The sequence below is a fragment of the Melospiza georgiana genome, chromosome 21 (genome assembly GCF_028018845.1).
Source record: "Melospiza georgiana isolate bMelGeo1 chromosome 21, bMelGeo1.pri, whole genome shotgun sequence".
Classification (NCBI taxonomy): domain Eukaryota; kingdom Metazoa; phylum Chordata; class Aves; order Passeriformes; family Passerellidae; genus Melospiza; species Melospiza georgiana.
The window spans coordinates 1,483,418-1,511,356 of NC_080450.1; the positions used below are offsets into that span (position 1 = coordinate 1,483,418).

At 53.5% G+C, this 27,939-nt stretch overlaps 1 protein-coding gene across 4 annotated transcripts in view; it reads left to right on the forward strand.

Moving 5' to 3' along the window:
* LOC131092178 (uncharacterized) overlaps positions 1-23,664 on the forward strand; it is a 31,773-nt gene extending 8,109 nt beyond the window's left edge. For 2 of the 4 annotated variants that reach the window (XR_009115474.1, XM_058038751.1), the window contains one exon: positions 22,618-23,664. Coding sequence is in view for 1 of the 4 variants with exons in the window: in XM_058038751.1 (XP_057894734.1) it covers positions 22,618-23,222 (605 nt within the window). In the remaining 3 variants the exon portion in view is untranslated. Of the gene's footprint in view, positions 1-18,475; positions 18,731-22,617 lie in introns of all 4 variants that reach the window. The other 2 variants (XR_009115475.1, XR_009115476.1) reach the window with 2 other exon arrangements.
* Positions 23,665-27,939: the final 4,275 nt, after the last annotated feature.

The following is a 27,939-nucleotide window of genomic DNA, read 5'->3' on the forward strand; positions in this document are numbered from 1 at the left end:
CTGGAGCTCTGAGTGGCTGCAGCAGCTCTTGATCCAAGGATCGACTATCGATCCATGTCCCCATTGCCGCAGGTTGTAACCTTTGGAAGGGATTTCCCATGGAGCTGACCCACGTCCCCAGTGCCACAGGTTCCCTTTGGGAGGGATTTCCCATGGGTGGGGCACCACCAAAGTGGGAGCACATCCCAGGTGTGGGATGCTGGATGCTGAGGGGGGCTTGGGGGCACGTTCCGGGTGGGAAATGCGGGGTTGGTTCCAGCGGGATCCAAGCAGGGTCCAAGCGAGGTTCCAGCGGGATCCAAGCGGGGTTCCAGCGGGGTCCAAGCGAGGTTCCAGCGGGGTTCCAGCGGGATTCCCGAGGGGTTCCGGTGGGGTCGGGGTCTCTCTCCCGGGCTCGCGCTGACCCCTGGCGGCAGCAGCGGCAGCGCCTGCAGTGCCCGGCGGGGCCCGCAGGGGGCGCGCGGGGTTCGCTGGGATGGGATGGGATTGATGGGATGGGATGGAGCTTAAATCCCATCCAGCGCCACCCCTGCCATGAGAGGGACACCTTCCACCATCCCAGGCTGCTCCAAGCCCCATCCAGCCTGGCTTAGGACACTTCCAGGGATGGGGCAGCCAAGAATTCCTTCACAGTGTCCCATCTCTGCCTGCTCTCTGGCAGTGGGAAGCCATTCCCTGTGTCCTGTCACTCCATCCCTTGTTCAAATCCCCTCATCAGCTCCTCTGGAGCTTCTTCAGGCTCTGGAGGAGGTTTTAAATTCTCCCTGGAGGCTGAACATTCCCAGCTTTCCCATCCTGACTCTGGAGCTGAGGTGTTCCAGCCCTTTGCTCTCTGAGCTGAAAAAGCTGGAAAAAGGTGTAAAAACCTCATGGAGCGACCAATATCTTTGGGAGCAGCAATTAAACACCGCAGGGTCGCTCCAGACGAGGTGGGATATTGGGAAAAACCCATCCAGGGAGTGTTGGCCGTGTCAGAAATCGCAGGAGAAGTGAGAGCGGCTTCCAATAAAGCCACGGGCGCTGCTGGAGCCGCTGGATGGCAGCGGAGCTCCGCGGCATTCCCCATCATCTGCGGCATTCCTGCTCCGGGCACTGCCTCCATCCCCCGCATCCATCCCTGCTCTTGCTCCTGCACTGCGGGTTCCCGAGGCTGCTGCTGCCCGGGAAGGGCAATTCCCAACCCCTGGGGTGCCCATGGATGCCCCAACCCCGGCGGTTATTCCAGATCTGGACTTGCTCCTTGTGGGTGGCTTCCAGCTCTGGGCATTCCAGGATTCTGGAGAAGCCCAGTTTGGTTCTTGGCTCCCCAGAGCAGAGGGATGAGGATGAGGAGGGAGCAGATCTGAGGAGATAAATGTGACTTTTGTGGATCTGCCTGTGGCACTTGGGAAACCTTTTAAACTTGATCTGGAATGCTGCTGATCCAGGAATGTGGGGTTTGGGGGGCGTGGAGGAGGACACTGGGGGGGTTTGCTTGGGATGGCTCCAGCATTCCCAGCTCCTCGTGGGATGGCTCAATGTGCTCCCTTCTACCAAAGAAAAGCTTGGAAAGCTCCTGCTCTGCCTCTGCCTTCCCCAGCTCCCCGGGGAGAGGAGGGATCGGGACTGGGAGCTGGGGCTGGCTCTGCTTGCACATGGGAAGGGGTGAATTATGTGGGATAATCCCATATAATTCTGAGAGGGGTGAATTACTGAGGGATAACCCCGAGCCTGGAAGGGGTGACTTACTGAGGGATAACCCCAAGTTTGAGAGGGGGTGAATTACTGAGGGATAATCCCGTGTTTGAGAGGGTGAATACTGTGGGATAACCCCGAGTCTGGAGGGGATGAATTACTGAATTATTGTGGGGTAACCCCAAGTCTGGGAGGGGGTGAATTACTGAATTACTGTGGAATAATCCCATGTTTGGGAGAGGGTGAATTACTGAATTACTGTGGGGTAACCCCGAGTCTTGGAGGGGTGAATTATTTCGGGACAACCCCGTGTTTGGGAAGGGGTGAATTACTGAACTAATGCAGGATAACCCCGAGTGTGGAGGGGGTGAATTACTGAGGGATAACCCGTATTTAGGAGGGGGTGAATTACTGAGGGATAACCCGTATTTGAGAGGGGATGAATTACTGTGGGGTAACTCCGAGTTTGGGAAGGGGTGAATTACTGTGGGATAATCCTGAGTCTGGAAGGGGGTGAATTATTTCGGGATAATCCCGTGTTTGGGAGAGGTGAATTACTGTGGGATAATTCCGTGTCTGAGAGGTGTGAATTACTGAATTACTGCGAGATAACCCCAAGTCTGGAGGAGGTGAATTATTGCAGGATAACCCCGTGTTTGGGAGGGGGTGAATTATTGTGGGATAACCCCATATTTGGGAGGGGGTGAATTACTGAGGGATAACCCCATTTTTGGGAGGGGGTGAGTTACTGAAGGATAACCCCATATTTGGGAGGGGGTGAATTATTGCGGGATAACCCCGTGTTTGGGAGGGGTGAATTATTGCGGGATAACCCCGTGTTTGGGAGGGGTGAATTACTGAAGGATAACCCCGTGTTTGGGAGGGGTGAATTACTGAGGGATAACCCCATATGTGGGAGGGGGTGAATTATTGTGGGATAACCCCCTGTCTGGGGCTGCTTTGGAAGCTCTTCCCGAGCAGTCCCAGGCTCCTGGGCTGGCACTTCCCGAGCTCAAAGGTTTCCCTGTCCGGGCTCCTCCCGAGCTGCAGCCAAGGGCGAATTCCAGCGGCGATACCAGCCCGGGGCTGGGTTTCCATGGTGAAGGCATTTGGGGTTTGCTGTGAAAAGCCGGGTTTTTGGGAAGGTTTCAGCCGGGAATGGCACATTTTGTCCATCCCCAGGCTGCTCCCTGTGGGGGAAAAAGAGCTTTGAAAGGGCCCTGGGAGCCTTGGGGACAGCCTGAGCTCAGTTCTCACACTGCTCTGCACTCCAGGAGTCCCCTCTGGCCCTGGGATGCTGGGATTTGTCCTGGGATCTGCTTTTCCTCACCCAGGAACTGTCCCAGCTCCTTCCCCAGCTCCTTTTGCTGTTCCCCAGCTCCTTCCCCAGCTCCTCCTGCTCTTACAGCTCTCACTAAACTCGATTTATTTCATTTTCTGAGGTGCTGCTTCAGGCTCTCTTGTGTGAAAACCAAACATTGATCCAGGGATTTTGCGTCTGAGGAGCTGCAAGTTGCACCTCTGAACAAATGAAGTGACCTCATCCTCTCTCAGCCTTGTGTGTGTGTCCCTGGGAGGCAAAAACCTGGTTGAAAACTTAAGGAACTGTCTCAGCTCCTTCCCCAGCTCCTCCTGCTCTTACAGCCCATCCTAAACCTGATTTATTTCATTTTTTGAGGTGCTACTTCAGGCCCTCCCGTGTCAAAACCAAAGGAAAATGTTGATTTTGCATCTGAGGAGCTGCAAGTTGCACCTCTGAGTAAATGAAGTTTGTGTGACCTCATCCCCTCCCAGCCTCAAAAACCTGGTTAAAAACTTAATTTAGGCTTCCCAAGTGTTGCTCACCTGCCTTTCTAACAAAACAAGGAGTTTTTGAGGTGATATTTTTGCCTTTCCTGGGCTCGGCCAGGACACCTCCAGTGCCCTGGGAGCTGTGCTGTGCCCTTGGCCTCTGGAATGCTCTTTTCATTGATATTTTCTGGGAACAAAAAATGCCGGCTTTGTATCCACTGCCCCTTTTCTTTGCCCACGCAGAAGGGGAGGGAGGGGGAAAAAAAAACCGACTCAAATATTTTCTTGTAACAAAAGGCTGCGGGTGAATCTGGATCAGCCTCTCTGCTCCGTTTCAGGCCAAATCTCCAGGGTTTTCAGCGGAGAAATTAAAACACTGGAGCTCTCTCTTTTCTCCCGCAGAACAAACAGGAGCGGTTCCCACTTCCTCCCGCTCATAAACAAAACCAGCCCGACGTCTCCAGGAGAAACCCTGCCAGCAGACTTTCCTTCCTAATTGTTTGGTGTTTTTTCAGCTCTGATTAGTATTCGGGAGTGCCTGGCACGGGGGCTGCGGGATTCGGGAGCAGCAAATTCAGGCTGCGAGATTCAGGCTCCCGGCAAATGCTTCCCTCTGCTTCCATCCCCTCTGTCCATCCCCTTCACCTTCTCCCTTCCTCTCTCTCCCTTTTGCTTTGTTTCCAGTTCTCCTTCCCGGGCAGGGGCTTGGAACTGGGTGATCTTTAAGGTCCTTTCCAAGCCAAACCATCCCCTGGTCCTGTGAAATTCCTGTTTTTCCCTTGGAGGCTTCGCTGTCCTTGCAGGAACTTTAAAATTAAATACATTTAAGCAATTTGAAAATTAAGAAGCTCTCCAGGCTTTTCCCTGCCCTTGGGAAGGAGCCTGGCCTGGCCTGGCTGTGCACGGAATCTGTTTTTTATGAGGAAAGGGCAGGATCGGATTTGGGAATGTTCTAAAGCAGTAAAGGGTGCAGGGGATAGGTCTGGGATGGAATTTATCCCACACAGGATCTCCTCCTTCTGGGAAAAGAGCAGGATCAGATTTGGGAACGCTCCAAATGCAGGGGATGGGTCTGAGATGGAATTTGTCCCACACAGGCTGGGAGATCTTCTTAGGAAAGGGCAGGATCAGATTTGGGAATGGTCTAAAGGAGTAAAGGGTGCAGGGGATGGGTCTGAGACAGAATTTGTCCCTCACATGGAGACCTCCTTCTGAGTTTTCCCTTGAGTCATTCCCTTCTTTATTTTTTCTTATTATTTTTTTTCTTATTATTTTTTTCTTCTTATTTTTTTTCTTATTATTTTTTCTTATTATTTTTTCTTATTATTTTTTCTTATTATTTTTTCTTATTATTTTTCTTATTATTTTTTCTTATTATTTTTTCTTATTATTTTTTCTTATTATTTTTCTTATTATTTTTTTCTTATTATTTTTTTCTTATTATTTTTTTCTTATTATTTTTTTCTTATTATTTTTTCTTATTATTTTTTTCTTTTTTTTTTTTTTATATTTTCCCTCCCGTGCGTGGGAGAGATCTGGGATGGATGGGGGTGATAAGCAAATCTTGGAAAACAAAGTTCAGGCAAATCCGTGGGCAGGTGGAGAGCAGCTTCCTCTGGGTGGGGACACATCTGGGAGGGGAAGGAGCAGCTCTGGATTTGGGGGGGATTTTGGGGGGCACCTGCACAGGGGAGGCACTTTGTGTCCTCTGGGAGCTGCTGCTCAGCTCTTCTCTGCAGGTTGGGATTTTGTGGGTGCTGCTTTTGCATTCCCTGGGATAATAAATGCCCCTTTTCCTTGGGAAAATGCCCTTTTTCCATGGCGGGAGTGTTGGATGATGCTTTCCACATCTGCTCTGTGTTCAAACTGCCCCGGGTTCCTTGGGCTGGTGAGGATTTTATGCTCTAGAGTTCCTTGGGCAGGTGAGGACCGGGGGGATTTTGTGCTCCAGGGTTCCTTGCCCAGATGTTGATGGGGATTTTGTGCTCCAGGGTTTTTTGGGCAGGTGAGGATGGGAGTTTGTGCTCCAGGGTTTTTTGCCCAGGTGTGAATGGGGGATTTTTGTTCTCCAGGGTTCCTTGGGCAGGTGAAGATATGTTTTTTTGTGCTCCAGGGTTTTTTGCTCAGGTGAGGATGAGATTTTTTTGTTCTCCAGGGTTCCTTGGGCAGGTGAGGATGGGGAATTTGGTGCTCCAGGGTTCCTTGGGCAGATTTTTGTGCTCCAGGGTTCTTGGGCAGGTGAGAACAGGGGATTTGGTGCTCCAGGGTTCCTTGGGCAGGTGAAGATGGGAGTTTTTTGTGCTCCAGGGTTCTTTGCCCAGGCGAGGATGAGGTTTTCTTTGCTCCAGGGTTTTTGGGCAGGTGAGAACAGGGGATTTGGTGCTCAGGGTTCCTTGCCCAGGTGTTTCGCAGCTCCGCGGGAGGCCGGGCTCGTAAAGCGGCGCTCAGAGAGGATTAAGGGGTAATCGGGGCTGTAAACAACTCGCGGCTCTTTAACACCTTCCCCGATGTGCTCCCTGCCCTGCCCCCGAGTCCTGGCTCTGGATGAGCCCTGGGAATGCTCTGGGATGGGGCTGTGGGATCAGGAACCCCCTCAAAGGGGTGAGGAAGGATTTGGGGAGCCAGCACTGGATGTTCCTGCATCCATCCAGGTGGTTTAGAACAGCCCCTGCTCCAAGTGGGATTCCCAGCTCCAGGAGAAGGGAACTCCTCACACAACAGGGGGGAAACATCCTGGGATTGGGGCTTGTGGTGTTTGGGATGTGGTGTGAGCCCTTCCTGAAAGGCGGGACATTGCCCGGCTGGGGTTTGGGAATGAGGAGATCCCAGTGGGACATTCCATGTCTGGAATTTGGGATGTGGTGTGAGCCCTTCTCTAAGGCTGAGCAGATCCTGGGACGTTCCCTGCCTGGAATATGGGAATGGTGTGGCTGGAATTTGGGAACGCTCCCTTCCTGCGGGGAGCTGAACAGATCCCACTGGGACATTTCCTGGCTGCAGTTTGGGATCTGGTGTGAGCCCTTCCCTCGGGCTGAGCACATCCCCGTGGGACATTGCCTCGCTGGAATTTGGGAATGCTGTGAGCCTGTCCTGCTGGGAGCTGAGGACATTTCCTGTCTGGAATTTGGGATCCGATTGTGAGCCCTTTCCTGCTGTTCAAACAGATCCCAGTGGGACATTCCCTGGCTGGAATTTGGGAATGGTGTGAGCCATTCCTGTAGGCTGAGCAGATCCCGTGACATTCCCTGGCTGGAATTTGGGAATGCTGTGAACCCTTCCTGTAGGCTGAGCAGATCCTGGGACGTTTCCCTGCCTGGAATTTGGGATCTGGTATGAGCCCTTCCCTCATGCTGAGCAGAGACATTCCCTGGCAGGAATTTGGGAATGCTGTGAGCCTGTCCTGCTGGTGAGCAGCTCCTGGGACGTTCCCTGGCAGGAATTTGGGAATGCTGTGAGCCTGCCCCGCTGGTGAGCAGCTCCTGGGACATTCCCTGGCAGGAATTTGGGAATGCTGTGAGCCTGCCCCGCTGGTGAGCAGCTCCTGGGACGTTCCCTGGCTGTTTACCCGTTGCTTTCCCAGCTCCGTTTCATCTCCCGTTGTGGAATTCCCCTGCAGTTCCCACCTCCCCTCTGCTGCCCCTTCCCACGAGGAGGATCAGGGTAATTAAACACCGGGGTAATTAAACACCGGGGTAATGGAACATTGTCCGGGCCGGGCACGGAGCGACCCCGCTGTTTGCCCAGGAGATAAGGGATGGGAGATAAGGCGTGTTTGCTGCCAGCCCAAGGACAGGGCCAGCCCTGCCCGGGCAGGACAGGTCCCCAGCCCTGGGGTGACACCTGTGGTGACATCTGGCGGGGCTGGCACTGCTCTGCCCTTGGGCACGGCTGGCACCTGGGGCTGGAAAGGGAAAAGGGAGGAGGCGCCTCTGCCCCAGGGATGTGCCTGGCTGGGGTTGAAATCCCACTGGGGTTAAAATCAAAATCCCACTGTTAAAATCCCGCTGGGGCTAAAATCCGAGTGTGGTTAAAATCCCAATGGGGTTAAATTCCCAGTGTGGTTAAAATCCCACTGTTAGAGTCCCGCTGAGGTTAAAGTTAAAATCCCAGTATGGTTAAAATCTCACTGGGGTTAAAATTAAAATCCCACCGGTGTTGAAATCCCACTGGGGTTAAATTCCCAGTGTGGTTGAAATCCCGCTGTGGTTAGAATCCCAGTGTGGTTAAAGTTAAAATACCACTGTTGTTAAAATCCCACTAGGGTTAAAGTTAAAATCCCAGTGCGGTTAAAATCTCACTGGGGTTAAAATCCCACTGTTGCTAAAATTAAAATCCCACTGGTGTTGAAATCCCACTGGTGTTGGAATTGAAATCCCACTATGGTTAAAATCCCAGTGTGGTTAAATTCCCATTGGGGTTAAAATCTCACTGTGGTTTAAATGCCACTGTGGTTAAAATTAAAACCCCACTGTTGTTAAAATCCCCCTGTGGTTGAAGTCCCATTGTGCTGTGCCCTCAGGGAGTTTGGCCACAGGAAAGCTCTGATCCCAAATGAGCTCCCACTTGCTGTTTTTCCCGGATTTTGCTGTCCCCACGGCCCCATCCTTCCCTTGGGAATGCTACTGGGGCTCTCCTTGCTGAAATGTCCCCCCTAAATCCCTCAGGATGGGGCAGTGCCAGCACAACCCTGCTCCTGCTGCTCCCGATGGATGGATGCCTGGGAATCACAAATTCCCAAACTCTCCCCAAGCCCATCCTGCTGGGTTTTATTGGGAATCACAAATTCCCAAAATTTCCCCAAGCCCCGAGCCCATCCTGCTGGGTTTTATTGGGAATCCCAAATTCCCAAGCTCTCCCCAAGCCCATCCTGCTGGGTTTTATTTGGAATCCCAAATTCCCAAGCTCTCCCCAAGCCCATCCTGCTGGGTTTTATCGGGAATCCCAAATTCCCAAGCTCTCCCCAAGCCCATCCTGCTGGGTTTTATTGGGAATCACAAATTCCCAAGCTCTCCCCAAGCCCATCCTGCTGGGTTTTTCCTGGCAATAACAAATTCCCAAGCTCTCCCCAAGCCCCAGTCTCATCATTCTGGGTTTTTCCTGGTTGGGGCGAGATGAAAGGGCCCTGCCCCACCTGGGGCACACCTGGAGCACAGCTGTCACCTCCCCATCCTTTATGGCCCTTTGTGGTGCCGCGGGCTGATAAGGGCTCACCTGGGGGGGGGGTGGGGCTGTTTGATAAGGGCTCACCTGAGGGAAGGTGGAGGATGGGGTTGGTCCCTTCCTTGTCCCCGGGTCTGCTGGAAGCATCACCTGGAGGCAGGAGCAGCCCCAAGGACCCAGCGAGGGCTGGAATTGCCCTGGAATTCCTGGAGTTCTGAGCTCCTTTGCCAGAGGGAATTTTGGGATCCTCTGGGATGATGGAGCCGTGTGTCAGTGTGGGATTTAATCTTTATTTAAGGCTGTGTGTGAAATCTGCCTTTGGTGGGAAGCTCAGGAGGGAGAAAACTCCCAAATTTTGGGATTTCTGGATCCCCTTTAATTTCAGGGATTTAGGAGCCCAGTGGCTGCCTTTCTCCAAGCTGCCATGAGCAGGTTATGAATTCAGATTGCTGTAGGGAAATGCTGCTGCCAGAGCTCTGGGTGCTGTCCTGGCCTCACCTCCCCACAATGCAGGGAATAAACTCGGAATAAACTCAGCTAAGGGCAGGAGTGTGAGCAGGAAAATCCATGAAATCCATCCCAGCTGGGCCCTGCTTGCTCCCTCTGAATGGGCTGGGTGAGAGCAGGAATTTGGGAACCTCTCCTGCTCCTGGGCTCAAATTTTAAGCAAAGATCTCAAATTTTAAGCGAAACCATCACCTCTGGCTCTGGGCTGATGGTTTTGCTTAAAATTTGAGATTTGCCATCAACTGAGGGCTCTGCAACCTCGTTTTTCTGTTTTATTGAGCAACTTCGCAGCTTCTCTGTTTGTAAATTGAGTTTGATAGCAAAGTCTGAAAAGGCAGGAAGGAAAGAAAAAAAAGGAACAGAATGTGAATTTTCTCTGTGGTCAGATCTGGGGATTTATTTCACTGGGAATAATCCTGGGTGATCCAATTACCACGAGCTGGTGCCATCCTGCAGTGCCTGGGGAATCCTGCAATTGATGTGGGGTTGGTTTGGAGATCCCTAATTAAGATTAGCTTAATTCAGAGCTGCTTCTGCTCAGCTTGGCAGCACAGGAACTTCCCTGACGCCAGATTTCCCTGGGGTGCACGTTTTGGGGGATGCTCGTTTTGGGGGATGCTCGTTTTGGGGGATGCTCGTTTTGGGGGATGCACGTTTTGGGGGATGCACATTTTGGGGATGCACATTTTGGGGTCCAGCAGGGTGGCTGCAGCTTCTCCCCCATCCCAAAAAGCTCCAAAAAGCTGGAGCTGGGTCAGCTTGGAAGGATCCAGCTTTGCTCCACCCTAATCCTGATTTTCCTCCCCAGTTTTTGGAAGGTTTTTTTTGAGCAATCCTTCCTGTTTGGGGCTGATCTTCCTCCCCTAAACCTCACCTTCCTCCCCAATTTTTGTGAGGTTTTTTTTGCATCAGTCCAACCTGTCTGGGGCTGACCTTCCTCCCCTAATCCTCATCTTCCTCCCCTAATCTTGACCTTCCTCTCCAGATTTTGGGTTTGTTTTTTTTTTTTGCAGCAGTCCATTCTGTCGGGGGCTGACCTTCCTCCCCTAACCCTGACCTTCCTCCCCTCATCATCACCTTCCTCCCCAGATTTTGGGAGGTTTTTTTTGAGCAGTCCAACCTGTCTGGGGCTGACCTTCCTCCCCTCATCCTCACCTTCCTCCCCAGCCTTTGGGAGGTTTTTTGCCCCGCTCCCTGTGCTGTGCTGGCCCACGTGAGCAGCCTGGCTGGCACTGCCAGCTCCTGTCACCTCCTGGGGGACAAATCCTGGATTAGCAGAGCCCGTGGCCCCGCTGCAAGTGGAGCCCTGCTAATTAGGGTTATGTAACTGGGCAGGGCTTAATTGGGGAGCAGGACGGGGGCTCTGGGCCGGTGTGGGATTGATGGGGGTAGGATGGATGGAGATGAGAGATCTCTGAAGCCAGGCTGTGAAATCTGGGGTTTATTGCAAAGGGCCAAGTGCAGGGAGCTGCCAGCACAGCTCAGAGCAGCAAAGAGAGTGGGAAAGAGGATGAGAAAGAGAGGATAAGAGGGTAAGAGAGCGAGGTTTCCTGTTACAATACCATAAATCTTCTCTGTTGAATATTCCAATTCTCTCTAAGCAGTCTAGTCCAAGATACAAATCCTGTAGCATTTAAAATCCTGTAGCATTTCCAAATCCTACAGCATTTACAAACCCTATAGCAGGATCCCATCCTTGGCTCTGTGGTGCCATTGTTGGATCTGGGGGATCCCAGGGATTGTCTGAGCAGCTCCTCCTGCACAGGGGGGTGGAATTTGGGATCAGCCCAGTCCCACCTGGCCTGGGGCACTCCCAGTCCCAGCTGTGCCAGCCTTGCCACCCTCTGGGGAGGGATTTCTGTTGGGATCCTGAGCCTCATCCTCCCTCTGCATGGCATTCCCTCAGGGTTCCAGCACCCCAAAGTGACAATGACATCCCGGAGGGGGCTGTCCCTGCAGGACAGGCTTTTCCTGCCCATCCCACTCTGATCCTGCGTGTCCAGCCCACACCAATGGTGCTGCCGAGCTTTGATCTGCTCCCAGTGATTAAATTCCTATCATCCAGACTGACAGCTTAATATTCCTTAATATTCCTCAGCCAGGCCGTGCTAAATTAGTTGTGTCTGTCTTGCCAGAGCTGCAGAAATCTTTCTGACAGCTCCAGGCACTCGATACATTTTTTTTTCTCTTGTTTTCCCCCTTTTTTTTTGCTGTTTTCTCAGTGTACAGTAGGAGTTGTGTTTGCTCTGTTCAGGGAATGCTTTCCTGGGTTTCCCCACAAGCTGCTGGAGTCACTCAGTGCCTGTGGGGTGTGGGATTGGGATCTGCATGGGACCAGGCTGGGTTTTCCATGAAAAATCATGTCCTCATGTTTTTGGAATGATTTCCTCTCTTAAATCTTGGTTTAGGTTGAATTGTTGCTGTTTTGTGACTGAAGGCTTTTTGGGATTCCTTGGAGCAGCTGATCCCTTTTGTGCCCCCATTGGATCCCCTGTTGGCTCTCAGCCATTTTGGGGTGAAATGTGGCACTTTGGGGGCTCCTGAACCAGAGGAGGAGGAGCAGATTTTGGCGAGGATCTGTTGGCAGCAAATCCATCCCAAATCTTCTCCTTTGCTCTCCCCATTGGGGTGACAGCGGGGACAAGGGACATCCTGGGGGCTCCGGGAGGGGAAGTGACCCCAGATCCACCCTGAGCCCGCCCTGGGGACAGTTCTGGCCTTGGCAAGAGCTCAGGCAGGGAGGAGCCCCCCAGCAGCAGCTCTGCTGGTTGCCTGCTGCACAGGCAGGAATTCCAAGGGCAGAGTTAATCTGCAGCAGGATTAGCCGAGCGTGCGGCGTCTTGTCAGATGTGGGAGCATTGCTGGGGCTGTAATTCTTCCAGACAAGGGGGAGGCTCCTGCTGGAGCCCAGCCCTGCCACACGCTGCCCCAGTGACCCACTGAGGGCTGGGCTGCTGCAGATTCCGTAAAAAGTTCTTTAAAATGGCAGTGCAGAGTGTTGTTGCGGGCAGGATGGAGGATCCCGCTGGTTTCCGCTTGAGGCTGGGACGGGAGGTGCCAGAGCATCCCAGAATATCCCAGCCTGGATGGGGCTCACAAGGTGCATCCAGCTCTTGGTGCTCTGCAGGACATCCCAAAGGATCCCAGGTTTTCCCTTTGGAGCAGGGGTGAGGCTCCCTGGCTCCCAGGGGTCTGTGTGTGCTGCAGGAGGGGAAGCAGTGACATCCCATGGCATCCCATCCCATCATCCCAGCCACCCCAATCCCATCCCATCCCATCATCCCATCCCATCCCAATCCCATCCCATCATCCCAGCCATCCCATCCCATCCCATCATCCCAGCCATCCCAATCCCATCCCATCCCATCATCCCAGCCATCCCAATCCCATCCCAATCCCATCCCATCATCCCAGCCATCCCAATCCAATCCCATCCCATCATCCCAGCCATCCCAATCCCATCCCATCCTAATCATCCCAGCCATCCCAATCCCATCCCATCCCATCATCCCAGCCATCCCAATCCCATCCCATCCTAATCATCCCAGCCATCCCAATCCCATCCCAATCCCATCCCATCATCCCAGCCATCCCAATCCCATCCTAATCATCCCGACGATCCCAATCCTATCCCATCCCAATCATTTTATGCCCTTCATCCCATCCCTATCCTATCCCAATCATCCCATGCCATCATCCCATCCGTATCCTATCCCAATCGTCCCAATCTCATCCCATCCCTATCATCCCATCATCCCATCCCATCATCCCAACCATCCCAATTCCATCCCCATTTCATCCCCTCCCATTCCCATCCCAATCCCATCCCATCCCTCCTTCCTTTTCCCACAGAATTCCTGTTGGCCTCTCCTGGTTTTTGGCCCAGGAGGGGCTGCAGCACCCCGGGATCCTCAGGAGGAGTTTCTCCATCCAGGCTTTGGGATCTGCTGCTCTTGGCAGCTCTGAGGGGAGCCCAGCCTGGCTCTGGCAGGCCCTGAGCACACGGAGTTAATTAGTGGCTGTTAATTGCGCTGGGAGTTGGGAATTGGACACGTTTGGAATTCAGAGTTGCTGTTTCCAAGCATGGCAGCTCTGGTGGAACTCCTGTCCAGCACTGGAGAAGGAGAGCACCACAATTTGCCCAGGGAAAAAGCAGCATTTCATAGCTTTGGTTCCTCTCCTTCCCTGCTGGCTTTGTTTGAGTTTGGAGCTCATTATCTGCTCCATCTTTGCTCCCCCAGGGACAATTTGCAAACCCCAGGCTGGGGTTTGGAACAGGGATGCAAATCCTGGGGATGTGGGGGTGTTGTGGAGCCAGGCCCAGCCTGGCACCCCAGAACCCCAACCCTCGGGGGGAAGAGGAGGATTTCCATCCCCTGACACCTCCCCAGGCCTGCATTCCAGCTGGGCACTGCCAGGGGACACTGGGGGGACATTGAGGGGATACTGGGGGGTGACTGGGGGGACCCTGAGAGGACACTCTGGGGACATTGGGATGACACTGGGAGAGGACACTGTGAGGACACTGAGGGGACACTCTTCCTGCCGGGCCTTCCCCCCTGAGCCCGGCCTAGCTGGGGGCAGTTTCTGTGCCTACAAGGGTTAAATCCCTGCCCTGCGTTTGCTTTTTGGCTGCCTGGGTGCATGAGGAGCTGTCAGCACCTCGGCTTGGGATTTATTTAGGCATTAAAAAGGGCCCGGGGCGGGCGGATGCAAACACTCCCTGCAAAATGTGCCTGCAGCACAACCCCAGCCCCTGCACACAGCCCAGCCTTCAATAAGGGCATTTAATTAAAGTCATATAACTTTTTTTTATTATTATTGTTATTATTATTAAAAAGGAGGGAGAGGAGGGGAGGGATGATAAAATAAATAAAGAAGCGGGGCCTGCTGAGCTGTGAGCAAAGGTTGGGACACAAAGAGGGGGTTTAGAGTGGGGCTTTAATGGAAAAGTCATCAGCAATGTGTTGTGTTGCTCCTTTTTCCCAGCCTTGCTTGGGCTTGGGGAGAGAACTTGAAGGGATTCCTGAATTTCCAGGCTGCTTTTCCCCCTCTCCCCATGCTCTTCCCCGCTGGTGAAATTTTGCAGAATTATGAATTTTTCCAAAGGCTGTTGCTGTTGGATGGAGCTGCTGTTTGCTCTCTGTGCTTGTTTAACCTTTCCTTTCTTTTCCTTGGATCTGGGGGATCCTGGAGCCCGGGATCTGTGTGATCTGTGGGAGATGGGGTTTGTGGGGTGTGGGATCGGTAAGATGTGGGGTGTGAGATGGAACCTGTGGGATGTGGGAGATGGGGCTTGTGGGGCGGGAGATGGGATCTGTAGGATGTGGGCTGGCAGATGGGATCTGTGGGGGTGGGAGATGGGATCTGTGGGGTGTGTAGGATGTGGGATCTGTAGGATGTGGGCTGGCAGATGGGATCTGCGGGATCTGTGGGGGTGGGAGATGGAATGTATGGGATTTGTGGGGTGGCACATGGGATCTGTGGGGTGTGTGAGGGCTCTGCAGGTACCCACACGCAGCTGGGGCGAGGGAGGCTGCAGATGTTCCTGGAATTCCCAGGCGGGATTCCCGACAGGATGTGTCTGTGTGTCTGTCAGGCGCTTGCCAAGGGCCTGACACCAGGACAGGATCGTTCTGTGCCTCCCCGAGGGCTCTGGGAACCTCGGGATGGGAGAGCACAGCTGGAATGGCTGTGGGATGGGAGAGCACAGTTGGAATGGCTGTGGGGTGGCCCTGGGGCAGATCCCAGCTCAGCATCCCCAAGAGTCCATCCCCAACCCCACTGTCTCTGCAAACCTCCCTTCTCTTATCCCTACACAGTTTCTCCAGGCTGTTTTCCCAGTACAGCAGCAGATCCCAGCTCAGCATCCCTGGGGCCATTCCCAAACCTCACCAAACCTCTGCTCTCTTATCCCTACACACCTTCTCCAGGCTGTTTTTTCAGGGCAGGAGCAGACCCCAGCTCAGAATCCCCCAGGACCCATCCCCAGCCCTACCATGTCTCCAAACCTCCCTTCTTTCATCCCTGCACATCTTCTCCCTCCAAACCCCTGCTCTTCTGTCTCTGCACAGCTTCTCCTGTTGTTTCCAGGCTGTTTATCCAGGGCAGCAGCAGACCCCAGCTCAGCATCCCCCAGAGCTCATCCTCTGCTCTCTTATCCCTGCACAGCTTCTCCCGTGGTTTCCAGCCTGTTTTCCCAGGAAACCCACCTGTGCTCATGCAAGCAGGTCAGCACTGTCTCAGGACCCTTCTCCTTCTTGTCATCCCCGTGGTTCCTAAATCCTCGTGGCTGCCCTGCTGTGGTGTCCATGCCTGTGCCCCTTTCCAAGGGTTTTTTCCTTGGATTATCCACACTGCTGAGGTGTGGATAATAATCTTATTTCATCCCTGCAGGTGACGCTCTGGCTCACCCCTGTTTCTGTGGGCCAGGACCAAATTCCCCGGAGCAGGGAATTCTGCATTCCAGGATGAGAACAGCCCCCAAGCCAAGCTGCTTTTTCCAGCTGGAGCCCCCAGTGCAGGCAGGAAGCTGGAGAGGACAGAGGGGACGTTTGTGGTGCTGGAACATCTGCTCTGCAACCCCCAGGAGCCCCTTCTGGCCAAAAGCCCCAGGGCTGGAGCATGGGGGGGGGGTCTGAGGGATGCTGCAGCTGCTGGAGAGCCTGGCTGAGCTCCTGGCGTCCCCAAAACCCCAGAAATCCCAGGAAATCAGCACAGGGAGCCATCCCAGGCACAGCCAGGTGGATCTGCCTGCCTGGCACACCCAGAGGGGTGGCAGGGGCAGCCCCAGGTCCTGTTTGATGGGAAGAGCAGGGAGAGCCCCAGTCCTGCCTGGGATTGCCCAGCTCTGGGCTCTGCACCTGGGGGGCAGCAGGAAAACAATTCCTGCACTTTGCTTTCCAGGGAAGGGAGAGAGGGGGGCACAGAGAATTAATCAGCTTAGGGTCAGCACAGGAAAAAACACTGCTTAAATGGGTAATCCCCGGGCTGGAAATCAGCTCAGAGCTGTGAAATCACCGGATGGGTTTTCCTCCTTCCCTCCCTCCCAGCTCCAAGGACAGGGGTGGGGACAGGCCAGGACTCCAGTGTGGCTTTTGCACCCTTGCTTGGTGTCACTCCCTGACCCAAAGCTTTCCAGGGAGCACCTTGCCCCAGGTGTGTATTTGGGGTACACAGATTTGGATTTGGGGCACCCCCAGGCCGTGGGGAGCAGGGCTGGTCCCTGGGGTGGGATCCACAGCCATTTGTTTGTCCCTCCCTGGGCACAAACACAGGGAATTGGCAGCTCTGCCCACCATGGGAGCAGTTATTGTGCACTGGCATGGGAGATGTGGGAATGAGGAGGGGACCCTCTGTAATCCCTTTTGTCCTGGGGATCCAATCCCTGCTCAGCTCTGGGGGTGCAGGAGGTACCTCAGAGCATCCCTGGGGTGCCTTGGGAAGGAGCTGGGACAGAGTCACAGAATAAAGCAGGGATTTATTCAAAGCATCTCCTCCATGGATCCACCTTGGGCAGCACAAGAGCCCAGCCAGGGCTGCACCCAAGATGAACCAAAATGGTCCCAAATTGAACCCAAAATGAACAAAAATGGTCACAAAATGAACCCAAGATGAACCAAAATGGTCCCAAAATGAACCCAAAATGGTCCCAAAATGTTCCCAAAATGCACGGCCGGGCACGGGGTCTCTCCCTTGGGATCAGCTCTGCTCCATTTGCACCTTGCAGTTCATTGTCCCATCCCAGCTTTAGCCCATCCAGTCCCACCCTGCTTGTTTTTCTCTCTCCAGCCCACGGTGTTTGTGCTCCTGGGCTGAGATTTGGATCATTTGTCCTTGGTGCCCAGCTGGAGCAGGAATTGTTTTGTCTCCCTGCTCTGTGCGCAGAGCTCAGCATGCCCTGATGTGAGCCCAGCCCCACACACTGAAGCAGCACAGAACCTGGAACATAGAAAAGCTCAAACCTGAGGCATCACCTCCCCTGTAGGACATGGAAATCTCCTGTTGGTGAGGAGGGGGCAGAGCCCTCCAGCTCCTTTGGAGCATCCAGGGATCCCCAGGAGCTGCTGGCAGAAACCTTGGGGAGCTGCCCAGGGGCTCCAGCAGGAAAAGCAGAAATGCTGGGAAATCAGCAGAGCTCCTGCTCAGGAAATGTCCCTGCAAGGTCAGGGCCATCCCTCAGCCTGCCAGGGGTTTGTCACTGGAGTAAATGACCCAGAGCCGTCAGCAGGTGCCAGAACCTTCCCGAGACCTGGGGCAGCATGGGCTGGCCCAGGCTGATGTCACCTGTGCTTGTCACCCTTCTCAGGAATGAAGGGGAATGGGACTTTCCTCATTCCTGGCCCTGTGACAGCTCTGGGGCTCTGCGGGCCAGGGTGGCCCCTGCTGAGGGAGGGGAAATTGCTGGAAAGAGCAGGAGGCAGAACAGGTTGGAGTGTGTGCTGAGAGAGCCCTCGGGCTGTGCCTGGGGGGAAGGCGAGGGTTCCATTTTTAGGCTTCCACCTGTGCTCAGGTGTGGGGGCTTGGTCAGGGCTGGAATTTGAGGAGGGAGCTGTGGATGGAGCTGGGAGCTGCCAGGCTGTGAGTGCATCCTCTGGGAATGAGCCAGGACTCACCCATGGGGTATTTTCTGGGTGGTGTTTTCGGGGTCCCCCGTGGCAGGGAGGAGATGATGAATCTGACTCCATGTTTTTAGAAGGATGTAAAAAATAATAATTAATAATTTATTATTTTATGATACTATATTATATACTGTATTATATTACAATATACTATATATTATGTATTTATATATTATAATATAATACATATTATATATTTATGTAATATGTAAATAATATTTATTATTCTATGATACTATATTATATATTATGAAATATATACTATATATTATATATTTCATTAATATATATAATATAACATAACATAACATAACATAACATAATATAATATAATATAATATAATATAATATAATATAATATAATATAATATAATATAATATAATATATACAAAGTAATAAATAATATTTATATTATATTATATATTATGTTTATATTATATAAAATTATAAATAATGATTTATTATTTTATGATACTATATTATATTAAAGAATGCTATACTAAACTATACTATAAAGAATACAGAAAGGATACTTACAGAAGGCTAAAAAGATAATAATGAAAAATTCGTGACTCTCTCCGGAGTCCCGACACAGCTTGGCCCTGATTGGTCATGAAGTTAAAACAATTCACATGTTGGATAAACAATCTCCAACCACATTCCAAATCAGGAAAACACAGGAGAAGCAATCAGACAATTATTGTTTTCCTTTTTCTCTGAGGCTTCTCAGCTTCCCAGGAGGGAAATCCTGGTGAAGGGATTTTTCAGAAAATGTGAATTTGACACAGCCGGGGCATCCCTGGATCTCCCCTGGGCCATCCTCGGATCCTGCAGGTCCTCTTGCACCTCTGAGGTTTTTGTGGTGACATCTGAGGGCAGCTCTGCACGCCCGTGGGACATTTTGGGGTTAAAGGAGCAGAGTTTGGGCGGTCTCGTCCAGCCTGACCCCAGCGCTCGGCATCCCCCGCAGGCTCAGGTGAGTCAGAGGCGGCTCCGGGTGACTCACGGCCTGTCTGGGTCACGGTTACTCACTGACACCTCCCCAGCAGGGCTGGCCTGGGAACCGAGCCGTGAGCACACCCCTGCAGGGCTGGCTTTGGGGGCAATTTTCGTGATAATCCCTCGGGACAGGCTCTGGGAATGGGGCTGGGGCTGCTGCAGTGAGGAGATCCCTGAGCCTGGCCTGGGGACAGGGATGGATGGATGGAGCAGCTTCTCTGTGGATTCCTCTGCAGGGCTGGCTTTGGGGACAATCCCTTAGGACGGGCTCTGGGAATGGGGCTGGGGCAGCTCTGGCTGTGGTGAGGAGCTCCCCGAGCCTGGCTGGTCCTTCTGGGCAGCTTCAGATCCTCCCGCACTGCTCCAGCCCTGGGAACCCACAGAGAAGCTGCTCCATCCATCTTTGGAAGGGTTCAAGGCAGCTTGGAGCAGCCTGGGACAGTGGGACATGGCAGGGGGTGGCACTGGGTGAATTTTAAGGTCCCTTTTTCCCCCAAACCATTCCATGACTCCACATCCTGCAGTGCTGGTGGTGGAGGAGGCAGCGTGGAGAGGATTTCTTCCCCGGGATCCCAAATTCCCAGCCCAGGTGGGATCCTGGGTGGGTTGGGGATGTGAGGTGGCCCAGCCTGGGGGGCTCTGCCCGTGGGGAGCGGGGAGGAGGGAGCTGGGAGGGTCCCCTGTGAGATGGGACAGGTGGGACACTGAGGGAGGGATGGACAGAGGGAGAGAGGGGTGGAAATGGGGAGAGAAAGATGGAAATGGGGAGAGGGAGAAGGAAATAGGGAGAGGAACACAGGTTGAGAGGGGTGGAACAAGGAGAAGAGAGATGGACATAGGGAGAGAGGAATGGAAACAGGGAGAGAGGGATGGAAACAGGGAAAGATTGAAATGGAGAGAAAGAAACAGGGAGAGAGAGATGGAAACAAGGAGAAAGGAATGGAAATAGGGAGAGTGGGATGGACACAGGGAAAGAAGGATGGAAACAGGGTGGGAGGGATGGACACAGCCATGCCAGGACTTTCCCTTTTCCAGTTTTTGGGCCCAGGGTGCTGAGGCAGCTCCTGCAGTGGGGCCGTGGCTCTGCAGCTGCATTTTTGTCAATCCAGCCCTTTGGAGGGAGGAACTGCAGCAGTGAAAGCGGAACTGGGACATGTCTGAGCAGGGCCAGGGGTCTGAGGGAGCAGCAGGGAGCTGGGAGCTGCCAGAATCCTGTTCCTGCTCTTGGATCCCTTTCCTGTTTGCCTTTGCTGCCCACACAGTTCATGTTCTGTCTGTGGATGCTCCCACCCTCCACAGCCAAAATTCCCGTTTTATTCCTGCTCCTGGAGAACAGGGGAGGGCAGGAGGCAAATCCCACCCCAAATCCCATCCCAAAATGGGCAGGAGGCAAATCCCATCTGCTGCAGAGCCAGCACCTGCTCTGTTGGCTTGGGGTGGATCCCTGTGGGATGCTGCTGTTCCATCCCTGCTCTCCTGGGATGTTGTGGGGGATCCTGGAGAGGACAAAACCCTGGGGCTGGTGGCCAGGAGCTGCTGGTGGCCCTCAGTGTGTGGCCCGGCTGTGCTCTGGGGCCCAGGGAAGCAGATGGGCCCTCCTGGGGAACGGGGCAGGAAAATGGAGAAAATTGCACCTGGAATCTGCCCGGTTTGGGGGCTGCACTGGGGACGAGCGGGGATTGGTATGGCAGGGGCAGCTGGGTGGGTTTTCCTTGGGATGGAGGAAAGGGCTCTGTCCTGTGGGTCAGACTGGGCACTGGACTGGATCCACACAGTCGGGATGTGCTGGTGTGCCCAGAATGGGCAGGGGACATCAATGCTGCTGTGCCCAGTGCTGTGATGGCCCCAGGATGGGCAGGGGACATTGCTCCTGGTGTGTCCCTCCCTGCCTGCAGTGCTGTGCTGATGTCCCCAGGACAGGATGGGACAGGCAGGGGACATCTCTTCTGGTGTGCCCAGTGCTGTGATGTGCCCAGGACAGGCAGGGGACATTGCTGCTGGAGAAAATGGATGGAAAATGGAAAATGTGTTCAGTGCTGTGATGTCCCCAGGGCAGGATGGGCAGGGGACATCGCTGCCAGTGTGTCCAGTCTGCAATGTCCCCAGGACGGACAGGGAACATCTCTCCTGTACCTCTCTCCCCGCAGTGCTCCAATGTCCCCAGGACAGGCAGGGGACATCGCTGCCAGCGTGTCCCGTGCTGTGGTGTGCCCAGGGTGGGCAGGGGACATTGCTCCTGGTGTGTCCGGTGCTGAGATGTCCCCAGGACGGGCAGGGGACATCTCTCCAGCGCCTCTGTCCCCGCAGTGCCGGCTCTCCCGAGCCCCGGCCGCATCCCGAGCTGCCCGCGGCCCCTGGGGGCTGGGCTGGGCAGGGCTGGGCAGGGCAGGAAGCGCTTTGAAGTGCGGCTGTTCCCCCGCCGGAGCCCGAGATAAGAGATCAGAAGATCAGAGCAGCCCCGGGGCTGCGCTATCGGCCCGTGGCCTCTGATCGCTCCCGGCCGCGGCGCCTTCAAACGGGGCTGTGCCCGGCACTCCCTGCGCTGGGCTGGGCTGGGATGGGCTGGGGGCACAAACCTGCGCCCACCCTGCACCCACAGCCACCCTGCATCCCCGGGCTGGGGGCACAAACCTGAACCCACCCCGCACCCTGGGCTGGGATGGGCTGGGGGCACAAACCTGCACCCACCCTGCACCCACAGCCACCCTGCACCTTGGGCTGGGGGCACCCATCCTGCACCCACCCTGCACCCTGGGCTGGGATGAGCTGGGGGCACAAACCTGCACCCACCCTGCACCCTGGGCTGGGATGGGATGGGCTGGGGGCACAAACCCTGCACCCCGGGGCTGGGGGCACAAACCTGCACCCACCCTGCACCCACAGCCACCCTGCATCCCCGGGCTGGGGGCACAAACCTGCACCCACCCTGCACCCACACCCACCCTGCACCTTGGGCTGGGGGCACCCATCCTGCACCCACCCTGCACCCTGGGCTGGGATGGGCTGGGGGCACCCATCCTGCACCCACCCTGCACCCACAGCCACCCTGCACCCCCGGGCTGGGGGCACAAACCTGCACCCACCCCGCACCCTGGGCTGGGATGGGATGGGCTGGGGGCACAAACCCTGCACCCCGGGGCTGGGGGCACAAACCTGCACCCACCCTGCACCCACACCCACCCTGCACCCCCGGGCTGGGGGCACCCATGCTGTACCCACCCTGCAGCCCCTGAGCCCCTGTGAGCTGCCAGCCCAGAGGTTGGACCCTCTGCATGTTCTCCTGTGGCTCTGGGGTGTCACCAGTGTCCCTGCCTGTCCCACATGCCGCTGTGCACAGAGCCTGGGAAATGGGGGTTGGTGCTTTGCAGACCTGGTGATGCTCATGGGGTGCCTGTGGACCTTCTTCGGGGGCTCTGGGTGCCTCTGGGGTGTCACCACCATCCCTGTCTGACCCACATCTTGCTGTGCTCAGGTCCCCAGAGCCTGGAAAATTGGGGTTGGCCCCCTGAAAATCCCAGTGATGCTCATGAGGGCCCTCTGGACCTTCTTAATGGGCCCTGGGTGCCTGTGGGATGCCACCACTGATGTCTGAGCTCCCTGCTCACCCCAGATCCCACTGTGCTGTGTGCCCCAGCCCTGGGGCTTTGGGCTCAGTGCCCTGCAGGGCTCCACGGTGGTGCTCGGGGCAGGAGGATTGGCACTCTCAGCTCCCCAGCAGCTCTGGGAGTGCCCAGGAGAGGCTGGGGCAAAGGAGGAGAAGGGTTTGGGGCTCCTCCTCCCCACATCCCTGCAAACCCTGGAAATGGTGCCGGGGGAGGATCAGCCCGGCCTGGCCCTTCCATTAACGCTGCTTTTGCTTTGCAGGGTCCCTGCTGGAGGCTCGGGGTGAGGGACAGAAGGACAGCCAGGAGGAGAGGATGGACACTGCAGCTGGGACAGACAGACAGCCAGGAGCAGCTCCCAAGGACAGCATGGACACTGCAGCTGGGACAGACAGACAGCCAGAACAGCCAGAACAGCTCCTGGGGACAGGATGGACACTGCATCTGGAGCAGAGGGACAGAAGGACAGCCAGGAGGAGAGGATGGACACTGCAGCTGGGACAGACAGACAGCCAGGAGCAGCTCCCAAGGACAGCATGGACACTGCAGCTGGGACAGAAGGACAGCCAGGACAGCCAGAACAGCTCCTGGGGACAGGATGGACCCTGCATCTGGAGCAGAGGGACAGAAGGACAGCCAGGACAGCCAGAACAGCTCCTGGGGACAGGATCGACACTGCATCTGGAGCAGAGGGACAGAAGGACAGCCAGGACAGCCAGAACAGCTCCTGAGGACAGGATGGACACTGCATCTGGAGCAGAGGGACAGAAGGACAGCCAGGACAGCCAGGACCATCTGCCAAGGACAGGACAGACAGTGCTGGGCTGCACATCCCTGCAGGAGCTGAGCTCCTCCCCGTGGCACTGACAGTGCCCAGGAGCAATTTCTTTGGGAATTTGGGAATTTTCCTTGTGGATCCTGGCCATGGATGGATGCTGAAGAGCTCCTGGCTCGAGCAGGAGCTCAGTGCTTTTCTCTGGCAAGGACCAAGCCCTTGCCTGCTTTCCAGTGGATATTTTTGGTTTTTATTCTTGCTGGTTTTGGGGGTTTGGGTGTTTCCTGAGGCTGCTGGAGCTGCAGTGGATCCGTGGTGGGACTGGAGCCTTTGGAGGAGCAGGAGCTGAGCTGGAGCTGGGGCTCCAGGCTGGCTCATCCCGGCCTGGGGGGGCTCAGGAGGATCCTGGTGCCACAGCTGGGGCATCCCAGGGGATCCCAGGGCGGGAATGGGGGGAAGCCAAACCCAGCATGGGGAGTGTCACCCTCAGAGACAATTAAACTGCATTTAATTAATTTAATAAACCCCGTTGGCTCTGTGAGTGCTGGATGTTGATTTCCCACATTTCCAGGGGGTTTTTGGGATGCTTTGGGTTCTCCAGGAAACCTTGAGGATGAGAAACTCAAGCTAACAAAGCCAGCCCAGGAGCTGAGCACCTTCATTGTGCAGGAAAGCTCTCCCCTGTCCTTTCCCTCCTCCCTCTCCAGCCTTTGCCCACCACTGCCATCCCTCCTGCCCCAAAAGCCACTGAAATGCAAATTTCCCTTAAAATCCCATCGTTAATCATGCCTGGATCCTGTTCCCTCCTACCCTGGCAGCACCAGCAGGTGCCCTGTGGGGACAGAACATGAAAGGGATATTTAGGTAGTGGAAATATCAGTTTGTGATCATTATTTTTTTAGGATTTTGAGCATTTTTTAACCAAAAAAAGGGTTCTTGTCATATAAAAAGCACAGAGTGATGAGCAGGGATTCAGAATGATGATTTGGGAGCAGCCAGGGTGGCTGGAAGTTTCTGCCAGGATTATTTAGGTTGGGAAAGGTTTCCAAGGTTGAGTCCAGGCTGTGGCTGATCCCCACCTTGTCCTTTAAACCAGAACAACACCAAGGTCTTTCTCCCCCTGCGCCATCTCTTCCCAACACAAAATCCTGCGTGGATCCATGGATGGGCATGGGGCAGACCCAGGGGTGTGGGATTTGGGATTTTTGGGGTTCCTGGCCTGATGAGCAAGAGTTCAGGATGATGATTTGGGAGCAGCCAGGGTGGCTGGAAGTTTCTGCCAGGATTATTTAGGTGGGGAAAGGTTCCCAAGGTTGATCCCCACCTTTTCTTCTAAACAGAGCACTGAGGCCCTGCTCCCTCTGTGCCATCCCTTCCCAACACAATTCCAGCACAAAATCCTGCAGGAATGCATAGATGGGCACAGAGCAGACCCAGGGGTGTGGGATTTGGGATTTTTGGGGTTCCTAAGAAATGTTCCCCTTTGGATCCCCCAGCAAACACAGCCAGGGAAAGGTGGGACCTTCCTGGGTGAGCAGCTGGAAGGAAACCCAGCCTGGCTGCAGGGGGAATCCGTGCGTTTGTGGGTTTTCTTTCCCAAATGAAAACATTGACCCTCGCTGGGCAGGAATTCTGGTGTCCTGCAGGGGGAATCTGTGGGTTTATGGGTTTGCTTTCCCAAATGCAAACATTGACCCTCACTGGGCAGGAATTCTGGTGTCCTGCAGGGAATTCCTTGGCCGCTCCTCCAGGCTGGGAGAGGTTTGGGATCTCTGGAGGTGCCAGAGCCCCTCTCTGAGGAAGGGCTGGGAATGGGAATTATCCCAAAGCTGCCCCAAGCTAAGCTCGTTTTCCCTCTAAAATGTGCTTTGGACGCCCTCAAGGAGGGGAAATTCTGCGGGCAGAGAGCTCTGCTCCTTTCCTTCAGAAATTCCATGGATCCACGAGCAGGATGGGACAGAGGGACACCCCAGCTCTGGGAACCCTGCTCCCTGCTGGTGTTTTCTGGGTGCTTGGAACGGCCAAACCTTCCCCAAGCCTGCTCTGAACATCCTCCCCCTCTCCAAATGAAGTGCCAGCCCTGCCTCAGCCTAATTAAAACCAGCGATGAGGACTGGGCCAGGCTGTAAAATTCTAGGACAGTTTTATGTGGAGCAATTAAAAGGAAGGTAAAAAAAAATTGTTAAGAAATTAAACACTAATTACTTTTTTTTTTTCTTTTTTTTCTTTTTTTTTTTTTCTGGCCAGCTGAGCTGTTCTGGCAGTGGGGCTGTGAGGGGGATGCAAAACCCGGGATGGTCGAGTCCCATAAATCTGCAAATCAAATGTTCCCCCGTAACTCATCTGCAGCCAATTAACCTAAATCATGTTTTTCCAATTAAAATCCGAGGCCTGGTGGGAAGGGGAGGGGGGGTGGCAGAGGCAGGGCCTGGGCTGCAGCGAGGTGGAAATATCTGTTTTAAAAGGTGTGATCCTGTTTTTAGCGTTTTCCATATAAAATGGGACGTAAATGCCTGGGCTCAGGGGAGCTCTGGGGATCCCTGGATTTACAGGGAATTTTCCACCTGGGGATTTTGCAGGGAAAACTCCTTTGGGATGGGCATTTCCAGGGGAGGTGGAGGATCCCAGTGCCAGGGTTTGGGGCGGGGATGGAGCCTTGTGTAACGCTGGGATAATTGCTCTGGATGGGGAAGGAAGCTGCTGCTTCCTCTCTCTGTGTCTGGTCTTGCTCCCCAGCGTTTTCTCTGGTGCTTGGAAAAGGAAAACAGGCACTGAGGTGTTGGGAAAGAGGGGAGGGAGGGCAGGGCTTGGAACCTTAAAAAATAAATCCCATAAAATGGGATAAACCTTCCCAGGCTGGAAGGAGAGGGTGAGGAGCTGCTGCTGGCCCCGCAGGAGGAAATATTCAATTTTCTGTCTCCTTGCTCTCCTCCTGGAGTGCATTCCTGCAGGGAATGTTGGGAATGGGGGGCCCATAAATCCCACAGAAATCCCCCTGGATAATTCCATGGAGGAATTACAAGGGGAGATTATAATAATAAATATAATAAATATATTATTATTATTATAAATATATTATAATTATAATAAATACAATTACAATAAATATATTATCTATATAATATATTTATATTATATATATTTATAAAAATATATAAAATATGAAAATATATATTTGTATCATGTATTTATGTAATATATTTCTAATTTATAAAGGTGCAGTTATCACCTTCCTGGATGGGAATGGAGCTTCACCTTCCTGGTTCCGAGCTCTGAAGGAACTTTAGGGACATTTGTGGTCTCCCCACACCAGGATGTGTTTCCAAAAACATCTGGAGACCCCACGGTGTCATCCTGCAATTCCAATTATTCCCGAAATTCTCATTCCTCCGACAAGCCCCTGCAGGTTTCCCTGTTAGGAAAGCCGGGCTGGTTTATTAATAACGTTAATTGCTGTAATTGGGAGGCTCTGGCTGGCCCTGCCGGGGATGGTGTGGGTGTGGGAAGTGCTGGAATGTTCTCCCGTGGTTATTGCGGTGCTCATGGGGTTGTGGCTTTGGGGCTCGGGTGCTGAAAGAAACCCAAATGGATCTCCCGGGTTTGGGCTAAAAATCCATCCCAGCGGGGATTTAAATGGTAATTAGTGCCTGCTAATTAAAGCAGAGCTCCAGGCAAGGGTGGTGATTCCAGGGGTTCCGATCAGAGCCCCAGGGATGCCCAGGGGTATCCAAAGCCCTCACGGGGAGGATTATTCCAAACGGAGAATGGAATATTTCCTGATTTCCCTCCTCTCAGTGACCAGAGTAGCCCTTCCCTTTGCCCAGCCGGTAGAATTCCTGTCGGGACAGGGCAGGGGGCAGAAAATCTGATTTAATCACAGAATTCCTGTCGGGACAGGGCAGGGGGCAGAAAATCTGATTTAATCACAGAATTCCTGTCGGGACAGGGCAGGGGGCAGAAAATCTGATTTAATCACAGAATTCCTGTCGGGACAGGGCAGGGGGCAGAAAATCTGATTTAATCACAGAATTCCTGTCGGGACTGGGCAGGGGGCAGAAAATCTGATTTAATCACAGAATTCCTGTCGGGAAAGGGCAGGAGGCAGAAAATCTGATTTAATCGCAGAATGCCTGTCGGGACAGGGCAGGGGGCAGAAAATCTGATTTAATCACAGAATTCCTGTCGGGACTGGGCAGGGGGCAGAAAATCTGATTTAATCACAGAATTCCTGTCGGGAAAGGGCAGAGGGGCAGCAAATTTTGTTCCTGGGATTATTTTGTTCTTGGGACTATTTTGTTGTTCTTCATGGGATTATTTTCTTGGCATCATTTTGTTGTTCTTGGGGTTATTTTGTTCTAGGGATTATATTGTTTTTTGGATTATTTTGTTCTTGGGATGATTTTGTTTTTATTATTGGGATTATTTTTTTATTATTTTGTTCTTCTACTTGGGATTATTTTGTTCTTTGGGATTATTTTGTTCTTCTTCTTGGGATTATTTTGTTCTTCTTCTTGGGGTTATTTTGTTCTTCGGGTTATTTCATTCTTCTTTTTAGGATTATTTTGTTATTTTCCTTTGGATTATTTTGTTTTTTAGATTATTTTGTTCTTCCATTTGGGGTTATTTCGTTGTCCCCCAGCTCCGTGCAGGAGCTCCCAGGGCTGTCTGGCTGTGCCTGGGAGCCACCCCGAGCCCGAGATCCTTATCTGGGTTATTTTTAGAGATTCCTGATCCATGGCAGGAGGTGACTCACGGTGGGAGAGGAGAGGAGAGATTTGGGCTTTTGGGACAGGCTGGTTTGGGGTTTTG